The sequence below is a fragment of the Aethalodelphis obliquidens genome, unplaced genomic scaffold, assembly GCF_003676395.1.
Source record: "Aethalodelphis obliquidens isolate GAN/ISIS:26980383/991018 unplaced genomic scaffold, ASM367639v1 scaffold12, whole genome shotgun sequence".
Taxonomy (NCBI): Eukaryota; Metazoa; Chordata; class Mammalia; order Artiodactyla; family Delphinidae; genus Aethalodelphis; species Aethalodelphis obliquidens.
The window spans coordinates 27,948,202-27,962,808 of NW_020837956.1; the positions used below are offsets into that span (position 1 = coordinate 27,948,202).

The window sequence follows — 14,607 nt, forward strand, 5'->3', positions numbered from 1 at the left end:
TGCGATTTCCTGTTTTTGTTCTGTCAATCTCTGTCTCTATATCCATTGTGGTTAGCTAGCTCAATAGCTACCCTCTAAATATACTTCCACGCCAACACACACACATAATAAATGATAATTTATCATTCATTGTCTTTTTTGCCAGGCATCGTGCTATCAATGCAATTATTTACATAATTGTTTCACTTAATTCTCACAAAAATTCCTATGAGGAAGGTTGCTATTTTTAATCCGGTTTTAGGGATGGCTAAACAGAGGTTTAGGAAAGTGAAGTCACCCAAGGTTACAAGCCACACAAGAAACCCAGCTAGGACACAATCCCAGGTCTTCTTGAGTCTAACACTCATACTGCTTTCCTTTACATCAGCTGACCTCGCTCGACCTGGGTTTTCTCTGTTCAATGAATACCTTATACTAGTAGATTTCCTGACTCCTGACACCATTTGATGTCTCTGTGAAGACAGGTCACTGTCCTTTGAAACTTTGAATGTGTTTAGTAGAGGGAACTGAGAAATGTTCTTCTTAAAGGCAAAGAGATGAAGGGTGATATCTGTGTTCACAAATAATGCTATATTTTAAAATAGCTTTTGACAAAAGATCTAAGTGGATTTAGTAATGTAAGAATAGTCTACGCAGTAATCCTTACAGTATTTCTGTAAGTGTACCCAAGTCAACTCAACGATCCAACACTTCCTCTGTGGTGCTTCTGTACCTGACCTTGTCAGAGGATGAGTACTGCTGGCTGCTACCCAGCACTAGGGTGACCTTTCAGAGGAAATCAGGGGAAGAAAGAGAAGCTGAGCCCAATGCTTCCAAGTCTCCATTTAGAGATGGTGACAGTCACCTCAGGGGCATCTAAGCAACCCACAAGTTTTCCCTGCATCCAAGTTAGCAGATTCATTTTCTGATTCCCAAATCATAAAAATGATGTCCTCTACTTTTTTACATCATCATAATTCAGTATTTGTGTATGTTGTGAAATGATCACAATGCCAACATCTGACACTATACATGCCCCCGCACAATTTTTTCTTTTCTTGTGATAAAGACTTCTACGATCTACTCTCTTAGCAACTTGCAAATACACAAAATAGTGCTATGAACTATGTTCATCATGCTGTACATTACATCCCCAAGTCTTATGTAATGTTCTCTGCTGACAGACTATAGGACAGTGGCTTCATTTGTCATCCAACAGAGAAATCCTGGCCTTGTGCTTATAAATTGAAGTTAACCATCTCATTTCAGTTTCTTTATACCTAAATATTTTTACCCACGTGCATGGGAGCATGACCGTTTCCTGATCTACTAACAGCAGCTCCTCCTGTGGAAAGACAATCCACGGAAAATAGTTCAAATAAAGTGTTCAGAGAAATGGGGTTCGGGGGCAGTTACTTCTTCCAGAACTTTCTGAATTCAGTGGTGTGGGTGTGAGCAGCCTTGGGTTGAAACCTCTGTAATATCCACTTTTAACAATATTAATATACCCTGGATGCAAAGCAGCTCATCACTGAAGGGAGTTTAGCTGCCCACAGGGAGCTCCTGGCTAAGGAAAATACATGAATTGAGGAGAATTGTGGCAACCCAAGTGCCAGTAACAAGACAAACATCCTCCTGAAAGTCTCGGCTAAGGTAATGGGGGGTTTATACACTGTTACTATCTCAGAACTGACCCTTCTGACCATCATGTTTGGCACCAGAAGATTTAAATGACTTCACAGTTAGTTTGTTACATCTGGATACATCTCATGAATAACAAATCGTAACAACAAATACTGACTTCTGCCTCCGGTGCTTCATGTCCCCGTCAGTCCACAGCCCCTCTTCATTGCTCCAGGACCCCCGTCTCCCACGCCTCCCTTTGCTCTCCTCCAGCAGTTATACCCCACACAGTTCAGCATTGCTTTCAGCCTGCCTTCACTGCTCACCAGCAGTTTCCCGTCTACACACTTTGTCTCCCCAACCGGATTGGAGGTGCCTTGTGGACATGGCCAGTCCCAGACATTTGTCCATCCCATCACAGCACCATCCCATCATTCACCCTTTATCATCGCTTCTGGGTCAGTAAGTCAGTGTTGCTGAAATATCTATACTGTGCCTTGGCACAAGTTTCCTGTGGGGAATGGACAGTACCTAGAAAAGGAGGGAAGGATTCATGGAGACGTTTCCGGGATGTTTAGGAGGAACATTATGCATCCACCTGCTACTCTACTTCTCCTCGCTGGCCTCCCCCATCCGTGAGGAAACCCAGAAGCAGTTCATGTAGGGAAAAGCCTCCTCGCCTCAATTTCTGAAGAAGAAATTGGGCTGCTGGGGGGAAGACGGGGGAGGCTGGTCTTTTCCAAAGGCCCCACCTTACTGGGGTTTCTAGAAGATTTAGGCTGCTGGATTTCTGCTTTGACTGAGACGTGGTCCCTCAGGTCGAGTGGGGGTCAGTCCCTCACCAGACCTCCCTCCTTCCCCTTGCTGTTTGCTCCCTCCAGATGGGCTGAATCCAGGGCATGTGACCCAGAGCCACGGGTACTGACCTGGGTTAGAGGCCCCCATGCAAACTCAGAGTCCACTAAAGGGGGAGGAAGGGGTAGGAAAATGTCTCCACCAAGACGTTGTGAAGGACTGGCTCCCCAGTGGTTACAAAGCTCAGGGAGCAGGGGCGAGATTGGCCCCTGTGCTTGCATCTCCGGAGGCACCCCTAGCTCAGGGCAGGCGCTTCGGGTGCTGAGCCCACTGGCCCGGGGCCCTGAGACCCCGGGGACAGGAGAGGCGAGAGGCAAGGCCCCAGTGGCCCTGGCTGAGTCCAGGCTGAGCCCCCTCCTCGGGGCTCAGAGTAGGGCCTGGGGCGGAAAAGCAAACAGGCCCGGGACGCTGCCCTTTGGACCTTTTGCAATCTGCCCGGCGCTCTTTCAGCTGCAGCCCTGCGCGGGCGGCGTCGTATAAATCGGGCGCGGGCGCCGGCCCCGCATTCCCAGGGCGGGTGCGGGTGCGGAGCTGCTGCCTGTGGGCGCCGGTCCCTAAGGAGCCAGCGAGCAGCGCGGAGGCCAGGCCCAGCCAGCGGACGGGAGGGAGCCGCCGGTCAGGTCGGCCATGGGCCCCCCGAGGCCTGCGCTGCTGCCGCTGCTGCTGCTGCTGCTGCTTGCCGCCAGCGCCCGGGCCCGTGAGTGAGGCCCCCCGGCCGCTGGGGCGCCAGGCCGGGGGTGGGGGGCGGAAGCCAGGGCACAGGCGGGGGCTGGGGCAGCTTGGGCCTGGGTCAGAGGGAGGACGGCCACAGGGTCGGGGGACAGGGGCACAGGACCAGCTGGGTGGGTCCTCCAGACTCAGGTAATGGGTGGGGCTGGGGATTGGATTCCTCAAAACCTGCTTCCCTCCAAGACACTGAAAGTCCTCTGCAGTTGTCGTCCCCGTCAGACGCTAGGACCCATCCGGAAGGACGGGAACACCCACAGTTGTCATTCTTCCTTTCTTACAGGAGACACCGTGCTGGAAAATGTCAGCCCGAGCTGCCCAAGTAAGGCATTTCCCGCAGGGGCAAGGAAGGGCCCCCCCACCCATCCCCCACCCATCCCCCTGCACCTCAGGCCACTTAAGTGCTGTGATGCTGTGATTGGCGTACCCTGCTCTGAGCCCAAGAAGCCAGTTCCTTGAGCCTCTGACCCCCTCCAAGGGGTCTCCGCTCTCTTCTACCCACCCTTCCCATCGGTCCTAAAAGTTCAGCCTGGGAGTAGGGTGGGGAGGGGACCGCCAACTGTTGGTCCATAGACAATTTAAAGAGATATCTGTCTTGTTTGTCAGGGGCTAATCATTAATTTGAAGCGCAGGAAGGTGAGGAAATGCTGACTTTAACCTTTGTGCAGAAATCCAGATGCCCACCCCTTTGTATTTACCTGACCCCTAGGGGTCAAAGGAGCTGGCCTTGCAGTGGTACCCTGTGTTCTCCCAAGATCTGGAGGCTGCCCTCTGATGGAGCAGCACTGCCATCTCGTGGGCGTCTGGCATCACTGCATCTGGGCTCAGAACCCAAATGTTCTTTTTCTCAAATTGTTCAGAAAATGCCTCTCACGCCCTGTGGAAACCTCCGGAAATTCCTTCTTGGGGGTTTCTTAAATCAGCCGGATACCCTTAACGCTTAGTGAACTTAGCCTCAGATGTTTGGTAGAATCAAAAAAGAGCCACAGAATTATGGTATTTTCAAGCTGAAAAGGCAATGAGAGATATTTGCTTTTATGCTATCAACTCTTAATTTTCCAGGGAGTCTTTCCTATAGACTTTCTGAGCCTCATTACTTGACACTCCCTGCCTTGTGTCTCAGATTATATATTCAAGGATTACCAGCTAATTTAAATATTAGCCTCAGCAAAATCATAATGCAGAAGCTAAATCTATAAAGGAAAATTAATAAAAAATAATTTGAGTTTAGTTACCATTTTTTATTATCTTTGCCACTACCCCTCCCTGCCCAGGACTGACTGTCCTCGGGCGAGTTATTCCTGCTGTGTAGCTGACTGACTTCTCCTCATTGCAGAAGATGCAACGCGATTCAAGCACCTCAGGAAATATGTGTACAACTATGAGGCTGAGAGTTCCAGTGGAGTCCCCGGGACTGCTGATTCAAGAAGTTCCACCAAGATCAGCTGCAAGGTATGAGGGGAGATGGAGGGCCCTGGAGCCCGGGGCTGAGCAAACCAGCTTGTGCCAGGACTGTCGTAATCTCCAAGTGCTGGACTGGCCCTCAGTTTGAAAGTCAGCCACTTTGCTGAGAAGTTGTCCGCCACAGAAAAAAAAATTTTACCCACCAGGTTTATTTTCCCATTAGCTTCCAAGATGTAATTAGAATATGTGATCTAGAATATCAGGATTGCAGACCAGAAGATTTAATATGTTGAGAGATGTCCAGCGGGTGAGCCAAGGGAGGTGAGCATCCCAGGAAAGCATTCTGGAGAGCGGTTTTTATCATCTAAGTCAAATAGTATCTGCTACTACTTATTGTTGAGAATGACTGTACTCCTATCCATGTTCCTGTGGAACAGATCTAAGGGCCACTATTGGGGTTCGTGTGGGAAAGAGAAGTCAGGCTGGGCCACCCTCTTCTTTCTAGGGTCCCAGCGTCTGTGCTGTCAGATAAGGTAGCCATTAGCCACGTGTGGCTATTTAAATTGAATGAAAGTAAAAATTCAGAGTCTTAGTCACACTAGCCACATTTCACATGCCCAATAGGCACCTATACGTAGCAGCCCCCATGTTGGATAGTGAGAATATAGAACATTTCCAGCACTGCAGAAAGTTCTTTAAACAGTGCTGGATAACAACTAGGGATCTGTTTAAACTACAGCTGCATGCAAAGCTCTGAATAGGCCCTGATAGGTACAGTGGTCTTGGATTTTTGGTTTTTCTATTTATATTAAGGAAACATTCGCTGTTGAAAGCAACGATAGCCCTCCTCCTGCCTCCTGGTTTTCTTCCAAACCCTCACTCCTAGGCTGCCTTTCTTCTAGCCAGTTGTACATCTTTAAAGGGCGTACATTTAGAACCAATAAAAAGATATCATCCTTTGCATGCATAGGGGAAAACTTCAGAAGCATGGTACCCTAGGACATGGAAAAGGCCAGAAAGCCCTGGGCTGAGGGGGGATCTGGTGTTCTTGGTGGAGAGTCTTAATGTGCTGTTACCCTCTGTTGTCAGGTTGAGCTGGAGGTCCCCCAACTCTGCAACTTCATCCTGAAGACGAGCCTCTGCACCCTGAAAGAGGTGTATGGCTTCAACCCTGAGGGCAAGGCCTTGCTGAAGAAGGCCAAGAACTCTGAGGAGTTTACTGCCGCCATGTCCAAGTAAGACGTGGGCCTGTGCATTTACATTTCTGAGCTCTGAGTACCGCTGCACGTGTTGTACATGAGCGTGTGGGTGTGTGTCCACTGAGGCATGAATGTGTGTGTTTATGTTGGGCACGTATGTGAGTATAAGTATTGGTATTCTCTATTCACCATGGATCAGGGAATTGCTGAGTTTTCACAACAATTCAAAAGAGGGAAGCAGTATTTACCCTCCCCTACTGAAGTTCCCCTAATTATCATTTAAATGTGGTTCTAAAAGATCTCACGTTTTAAAACTCCTTGAGACAGTAAAGCTGAGATGGTTTGTTTAAACGAGTGAACTCACGTTTAAAGAATGAAACAAGACTACGCCTCGTAGTCTTCAGACAGGGTCCCGGCAGGACTTGCTGTGGCCAAACATGGCAGTGCAGGGCCTGCTCAGCAGAGGACACCAGCTTCAAGGGGTCCAGGGAGAGCTGAGGCCTGAGCTGATCGCCCTCCAGGGCTGGCATTTTGCCAGTGCACACTGACCAGGCCATTCCTCTTGTTTATGACTGGCATCACTTCTGACTGATCCGTGTTCACATTGTACTGGTTGTTAGATTTTTTTTTTTTTTTGCGGTACGCGGGCCTCTCACTGTCGTGGCCTCTCCCGTTGCGGAGCACAGGCTCCAGACGCGCAGGCTCAGCAGCCATGGCTCTCGGGCCCAGCCGCTCCGCGGCATGTGGGATCTTCCCGGACCGGGGCACGAACCCGTGTCCCGTGTCCCCTGCATCGGCAGGCGGACTCTCAACCACTGTGCCACCGGGGAAGCCCTGTTAGATTTTTTGATCATCCCTGCCTCATCTCCAGATCACAGTCTGTAGTGTCCTGAGCGTGTGCAGATACAGACAGTCATGGATTTGTTGATTTGGTAACATCGGAAACTCCCCCCCCACCCCGTGCCCTTCTTTCAGTTTGTTAAACATCACACTCGGAAGCCAGAGTGGGCCTTGATGCTTCTGTCTCTTACCAATACATCTTATTTTATCCAAAACTAAGATGTATCTGAGGGAGTGGGGTGCAGTGACAGAAGGGAGTCACAGTTCCTGTTTGGTCCTTACCCTCCTGCAAAAAAGGACTCCTGCTTTTGGCCACCTCAGGGCTTTCCTGTGAGCCTGCATCAGTGTCTGCAATTTTCTGAGAGGATGGACAGCTGTGGGAAACATGCCTGGTCTTCTTTTCTTTACTCTGACTTAACTAGAGCAGGTGCTGCCAGGCCATGTGAAACCCCCTAAGGAAGTCCCCAAAGAAAGGTCCCTTAGATCAGAGTTGACCCAGGCTTTAGACATAGCCTGAGATCATATAAAAGAGTGAATGAATGTCCAACAAATGTATGGAAAGAAGCTCCAATTGGCCAGTGGTCGGGAAATGCAATTAATGTAACAATGAGATATTTATCACCTTATACCCATTAAGACTACAGAAATTGAAAACAGCTATAGCACTTGTTGCTAACAAGCCTATGAGGAAAAGTGTACCCTCGTGCACTGATGGTGAGAATGAGTGCCATTAGTCAATATCTACTATAATTAAAAATACTTGTAGCATTTGACACAGCAATTTCAAATGCTGGGACTCTAGCCCATGAAAAGAAAAGTAGTAATGTGTGACAATAGATGCATAAAAATGTTTATTTCAGTGTTGTTCGTGTGGAAAAAAAAAACCTAAAAAATCTAGGAAGAGAAAGTGAATGCCATCAAACAGGGGACTATGAATAAAGTATATATAACCACAGAATGGAATGTTATACAGCTTTTTAAAAAGAATCTGTTAGAGTGCTACCAAATGACTCAGAAGGATTTTCATGGAGTATAATTAAATGAGAAAAGCAAGATAAAGACAAGCATGCATAATACCATCCCATTTGGATAAAACAAGGGACGACAAACTCTTTCTATGCAGGTGTTTTCACTCCCACGCTTCTATACGGGATTGTCTGAGTGTGGAGATACAAATGGGGGATGCCCAGTAGGTTGTTCTGTGGGGGAGTGTGACCGCAGAGACCCGATGTGGGTAGAAAAGAGAGAGAGGATGAGTGAGCCAATCAAAGAAGGAAAAGAAATGAAAGAATACCAAAAGCATACACATATTTGTATGCTCTTGAAAAAAAATATATATGTGTTGATATGTATGAAGAGAAAATGTAAAAAGAAAATAAGTAAAAAGGAGGCTACAAAGCCCCAGCTTATGCCCATCAGGTTCATGGTGGAGAAAGGACACTGAGTGACCACACTCTCTCTGGGACAGGTACGATCTCAGGCTGGCTGTTCCTGAAGGGAAGCAAGTTTTACTTTACCCAGAGAAAGAAGAGCCTAAACACATCCTGAACATCAAGAGGGGCATCATTTCTGCCCTCCTGCTTCCCCCGGATACAGAAGAGGCTAAACAAGTGTTATTTCTGGTGAGAATTTAGAAAGCTGATAACAGTGGCCCTTTGAACGCATCTTCACATATTGGAGCCGGGTCCCACTTATACATCAGGTGGATCATTGACTCAGCTGCATGGCTAGTTACATGGGAGGCCCGATATTGGTGTGAAGCACAGTGCCCAGGGCTTGCCCCAGCCTCTGGGCTCACTGAGGGCTCAGCCCACGCAGCCTGAGCAGGTTGGGTCTAATTTTATAGCAGTTTCTGGGGAGTCCCAACCACCCTACTCCTTTGTTTGATTTTGTTCTGTTTCCACAAGGTATAGCCTCTGTGTGTTTTAAACACAGAAAATAATTGAATCTACTTGCCAGCCTCTTTTAAGAATTTCAGGTTTTGATCGGAGAGAGAATTCAATTTACTTCAGTCCCACTAACACTTTTGAGCCCTTACTATGTTCTGAGTTCCATCCTGTGCTACTCGCAGAGAACTCACGGCTGCATCCTGCAGAGGCCTCTCCTCAGGGAGTTCTCAGGACCTGGGATGAGAACCAAGACACATATAACACAAGGCAGATTGGAATACGAGCCATAAATGAACAGCAGAGAAAATGCTCTGCGAGCACAGAATATAAAACCAGCATTGGCTAGGTCCTAGGAGGGCAGGCAGGTATGCCTCAGAACCAGGATCACCTGTAAGTGGCTTTCTCACTCCAGCTCTGGCCGCCCTTGGAACCAGCAATGCCCACGCTCTGTCAAAGAGGATGAAGCTTTCTCCCAAAGCCACTTTGCATCCGCCTTTTCTCCCTGGCTCCTTTCCCAGCCCCACCCCAAGAACCTAAAGATGTTTCCCCGTGTTGAATACACCAATTGTATCTTTTGCTCCCATAGGACACCGTGTATGGAAACTGCTCCAGTGACGTTACTGTTAAAACAAGGAAGGGAAATGTGGCAACAGAAATATCCATTGAAAGAAACCTGGAGAATTGTGATCACTTCCAGCCCATTAGCACGGCAGTTAGCCCCCTTGCTTTGATCAAAGGCTTGGTGAGTTTCACACCAGCATTGCTATTCACACTGGCAGCAGCCTCTTTATTATTAAAATGATGGAATGTTAGTGCTATAAGGGATCTCAAAGAAAAACTTCTAGGCAAAGAAAACATAAGGAGCAGTAGCAGCTGTGAAGTGTTTGTGTTTGGTGGGATGGACAGGCGTGTGTAGGATACCAGGTCATATGTACTTCGTGCAGGATCATAGGTCCACTGGGGTAGAATAAGAAGAGTCTGTAGCTCGACCCAGCCTTGGGTCTGCCAAGTTGTTGCATCCCCTTGTCAAAATGTCAAGTACCAAGCTCTCTTCTCTAACTGAATTTATCTAGTGGTACAGAACCCCCATTCCCCCACCTTCTTCCCTGAAGGTGAATACCTATGGCAGGAGACTCAGGTTCAAGCCCCAGGGACTGATGAAGATGCTTCTCCCCTGATCTCATTCACAGACCCGCCCCTTGTCAACGCTGATTGGCAGCAGCCAGTCCTGCCACTACACCCTGGACCCTAAGAGGAAGCACGTGTCAGAAGCCATCTGCAAGGAGCAACACCTGTTCCTGCCTTTCTCCTATAAGTAGGTCACCCTCTGCAGCCTTGATTCATTACTTATGGAGCCAGTAGGAGCTGAATGCTTCTCAGGTGCCCTCTTGCAAGCTAGGCTGTGCCTGGGAGGGGGTTGTGAAGAGGTACAAAGCAGAGCCCATCCCTGTCCTCCTGTCTCAAGCTAACAGGCAATTTGGTAGGAAAGTCTTAGGCATGCAGAATAATTTGGAACCAACAAAAGATAGCTGAGACCCAGACTTTAAGGGCTATAGGTCAGGAAAAACTGGGGATCATTACAGCCTGCCCTGGTTATAAAGGCTTTGCAGAAGATTTGGTAATTGGCATAGAGACTTGTGTATCCAAATCCATTCTGAAAACTGATCAGTCAACTAATGTATATTGAGTAACTGCTATAGTCTTGGCACTGTGCTGTGGGAGGTGCAAAGGAATTTCAAAGCACAATGTTAGTCCATTCCCTCTGGGCGCTCCAGAATGGTGGAGGGTGTAAGGTACATATGTCCTTCTGGTGGAAGGACAGCCAACATGACCAGAAGGAGGTGGTACTGTTCACCAGGGGGATCAAGGACAGTTGGCTTTTTTTTTTTTTAACTGGAGTATAGTTGCTTTACGATGTTGTGTTAGTTTCTGCCGTACAGCAAAGTGAATCAGCTATGCGTATACATATGTCCCCTCTTTTTTGGATTTCCTTTCCATTTAGGTCACCACAGGGCACTGAGTAGAGTTCCCTGTGCTATACAGTAGGTTCTCATTAGTTATCTATTTTATACATAGTAGTGTATATATGTCAATCCCAATGCCCCAGTTCATCCCACCCCCCCCTCCCCCCTTGGTATCTAGCTGTTTGTTCTCTACACCTGTGAAGGACAGTTGGCTATAACTATGGGTTGAAAGCTGAGCAGAATTTGGGTAGAAGCAGAGGTGGGGGAAACATTCAACGTGAAAAGAACAGAATGGTCTGGGGAGCCGGCCATTGACGACATGACGTGCCTCCTTTGTTACCAGGAATAAGTATGGGATGACGGCACAGGTTACACAGACTTTGAAACTTGAAGACACACCTAAGATCAACAGCCGCTTCTTTGATGAAGGTAAGACTTTATGTGCACCTGATTGCCAGGGCTGGGAAATCTGCCCACGATGTACCAGCCATGGCTTAGCTCCTTGCTGGGCCGGATGAAATGTCTGCTGGTGATGGGGTCATGGGCTCCAGTGTTCTGGCTGTGGGCCGTTCTACTGAGAAAGCATATTCACCTCAGAATGTCAGGTGGCAATGGGATAAAGGAAAGGGAGTTCCCCAAAGCTACCTGGGTTTTTGTAAGTAGGAAACTGGTTTCCTAAGTCAACCTTTAGTAGATCTGACAACCTCATACACCCCATGATAAGGCCTGGGGCCTGGACAGGGTGGGGCAAGTGAGAGAGACCCTCAGGGTCAGGGATCAGTCTTTAGAGCTGACAGGAACTATAGAGACCTCTAGTCCAACCCCAGCCCTGCATGTCTTGTACGTGAAGCTGTCGTATGTCTTACCTCGTTGTTCTCAGCAACCTGTGATGTCAGGTGGTAGTAACGTGTGCTTTTATACCCATCAAAGGGGAGAGGGACCCAGAGAGAGGCTTAGTGATGTGTTCACAGTCACAGACTATTAGAGGTGGTGAAAAATAGGCCTCCAGGTCTACTCTAACCTAAGTGGACTCCTTCCACTGCACCGTATTTCCGTGCTGATTCACCTGCCTCCCTGGCACAGGTGAGAGCAGGGTGATGAAGGGGACACAAAAGCGTCTTCCCCTCCCCCACAAACTGCCATTAGATCCCCCTGGAAGAAAGGGTGGGCGAGCAGCAGTGAGTCAGCTTCAGCTGTTGCCACATCAGCAGCAGCGCCTCCTCACCAGGTCTTTTAGGCAGAAGGGTTATCCAATACCAGAGTCACAAAAGCCTGGATTCAGTCCCAGCTCTGCCTCTCACACCCAGAAAGGTCTTGGGCAAGGTGAGTGGCTCGCTTCTGGGTCTTAGTTCCCTTATCTTTATTTTTTTATTTTTTATAAGTTTATTTATTCTATTTATTTATTTTTGGCTGCATTGGGTCTTTGTTGCGGTGCACGGGCTTCTCACTGAGGTGGCTGCTTCTCTTGTGGAGCTCGGGCTGTAGGCGCACGGGCTTCAGTGGTTGCAGCACGCAGGCTCAGTAGTTGTGGCTCGCGGGCTCTAGGCGCGCGGGCTTAGTTGCTCCGCGGCACGTGGGATCTTCCCGGACCAGGGCTCGAACCCCTGCCCCCTGCACTGGCGGGTGGATTCTTAACCACTGCGCCACCAGGGAAGTCCCCCCTTATCTTTAAATTGAGGAATACTAGTACCCTCAGGGAGAGTGTGATGAGTCAATGAAAACACTGAAGTCAGACCCCTAGCACAGAGCCAGATAGATACGTAATGGGCATCAAGTAGAGTACTGGATAGTTTTCTTTTCTTTTCCCCTCTGCTGACCCCTCCTTGATCTTCAGTTTCCAGTACAAAGATGAGGGTGAGCAGCAGAGGTAAGCAAGAATCCCTCTGACACATTCCTCCTTCCAGGTGCCGAGGCGGTGGGTCTTGCCTTTGAGAGCACCAAGTCCACATCACCTCCAAAGCAGGCCGAGGCCATCGTGAAGACCCTCCAGGAGCTGCAGAAACTGGATGTCTCCGAGCAGAACGCCCAGAGAGCTAACCTCTTCCATAAACTGGTGACTGAGCTGCGAGCCCTCAGCAATGAGGCAGTCACATCCCTCTTGCCAAAGCTGATCGAGGTGTCCAGGTATTTCTTGAATGGTCGCAGCTCAATCTTTCATAGATTATACACCTGTGGTAGCTGGCTGAGACCTCGGCCAAACAGAGAACCTCAGGGACCACTGAAATTTCAACCCAGTTAATCAATTAGTCAGTCAGTTAACGTTTACTGGATAGAGAAGTATCGGCTAAGGTGTCTAGAGTTCCATGGGCAAAACACACATACACACATTGCATCCAAGGTAGATACGTATTTGTGTATTAAGACAGGAGGAAAATATTTCCCACATTTTGATGTGTATCTTCTAATTCCTAGTTCTATAATGGGTACCCTGGAGTGTTTGAGAGAAAAAGAAGTCTGTGCTCTCTGGAAGCCTATAGGCTAGAGGAGAGAGAACTCAGGCAAACAAAATAATACCGTGCCTTCTCTTTACTCCAATGCACTCACTGTTAGTGCCATGAAGACCAGAGAAGGGACTGAAGGCTGGATGAGTGTTTGCCTGGCATGTTCTGTGTTCTGACCAAAGGATGACAGACCTTTCTGGATGTTGAATCCAGGGGGTCCTTCTTCAGGCTTTGCTCCGTGGTGCTTCTCCGGTGGATAATGCTTATAGGGAAGCCTCTCTGGTTCTAGGGATCTGAGTTAGATTTTGGAAGATGGTTGGATTTGGATTGTGAATAAGGGGAATAAGGGCATTCCTGACAGAGGGAACACCATGGGCCAAGGATATTTTAGCTGCCTAGAAGGTGATGTTTATAACTCTCTCTGCCCTTTTCTTCTCAGCCCCATCACTTTACAAGCCTTGATTCAATGCGGACAGCCCCAGTGTTACACTCACATCCTCCAGTGGCTGAAAAGTGAGAAAGCCAACCCCCTTCTGATAGATGTTGTGACCTACCTGGTGGCCTTGATCCCAAAGCCCTCTGCCGAGAGGCTGCAAACAATCTTTAACATGGCAAAGGAGCAGCAGAGCCGGGCCACATTTTATGCTCTGAGTCACGTGATCAACAAGTGAGTTCTACACTGGTTCTCCTCGTAGGAGCTAAGGAAGACCCCGCTTCTCTGTATTAAGTTTGTACCCTCCCTCCACTTTCAAATTATGATGCTTACTCTTTTGTTTTTCTACTGCTCATTTTGAGAGTAATGATTTGAAATAAGAAATCAGCAAATATAAATGTATATTTTAAGATAAATCTGGCTATGCTCGCTGAATCCTACCTCTTATTCTCTAGCTATCATAAGACAAACCCTACGGGGACACAGGACCTGCTGGAAATTGCTGATTACCTGTCGGAACAGATTCGCAATGACTGCACTGGGAACGAAGATCACATCTACTTGATTCTGAGGGTATTTTCAGTTTTTTGTATGAAATGCAGTTTTCCTGTACACCCCTCACTTCTTCTGTGCCCTGATTCCCTCTTGTTTCTTTTCAATGCAGGTCATTGGAAATATTGGTAGAGCCATGGAGCAACTAACCCCAAAACTCCAATCTTCAGTCCTGAAATGCATCAAAAGTAGACAGCCATCACTGCTGATTCAGAAGGCTGCCATCCAGGCCCTGCGGAAAATGGAGCTTAGAGACGAGGTAAAGTCCACAGAAGAGGACTGAAAGTGAAAAGTTTATTCAGACTGACAAGGATTTGGAATGAGATTCTAAATCTCATCATTCTAGTGACTTTATTCTACTGCTTTTTAATCGCAACTTTCAACACACCTGGTGACTGCCTAGCAGTAAGGTGGACGTGAGAGAAATATTTGAGCTTGTTGCTACTCCAGCAGGCGGAGTGTGAGCTATTCACTATATGCTGTCCTCCCACCAGACTGACCATCGTTCCCATCTTGGGAAAACATGTCTGATTTTTCCCCAGTTTCCCTAGACTAGGATAGTCAAACTGGCCCCAGAAAGTGGCAGTGGCTCCAGAGCTTTGCAGACAACCTGACTGACTTATTAGTACCAAATTCTCACTGTCCCTTCCCGCCTTTATCCTCATATTGAGATAATTTATGTTAAAACAACTTTATCTTCAG

At 47.9% G+C, this 14,607-nt stretch overlaps 1 protein-coding gene across 1 annotated transcript in view; it reads left to right on the forward strand.

Moving 5' to 3' along the window:
• The first annotated feature begins 3,084 nt into the window (after positions 1-3,084).
• APOB (apolipoprotein B) overlaps positions 3,085-14,607 on the forward strand; it is a 39,370-nt gene continuing 27,847 nt past the window's right edge. The window contains exons 1-12 of the mRNA XM_027113739.1: positions 3,085-3,154; positions 3,467-3,505; positions 4,520-4,635; positions 5,677-5,822; positions 8,095-8,248; positions 9,102-9,257; positions 9,706-9,830; positions 10,823-10,908; positions 12,384-12,603; positions 13,360-13,587; positions 13,809-13,926; positions 14,018-14,164. Coding sequence (XP_026969540.1) covers positions 3,085-3,154; positions 3,467-3,505; positions 4,520-4,635; positions 5,677-5,822; positions 8,095-8,248; positions 9,102-9,257; positions 9,706-9,830; positions 10,823-10,908; positions 12,384-12,603; positions 13,360-13,587; positions 13,809-13,926; positions 14,018-14,164 — 1,605 coding nt within the window. The remainder of the gene's footprint in view (positions 3,155-3,466; positions 3,506-4,519; positions 4,636-5,676; positions 5,823-8,094; positions 8,249-9,101; positions 9,258-9,705; positions 9,831-10,822; positions 10,909-12,383; positions 12,604-13,359; positions 13,588-13,808; positions 13,927-14,017; positions 14,165-14,607) is intronic.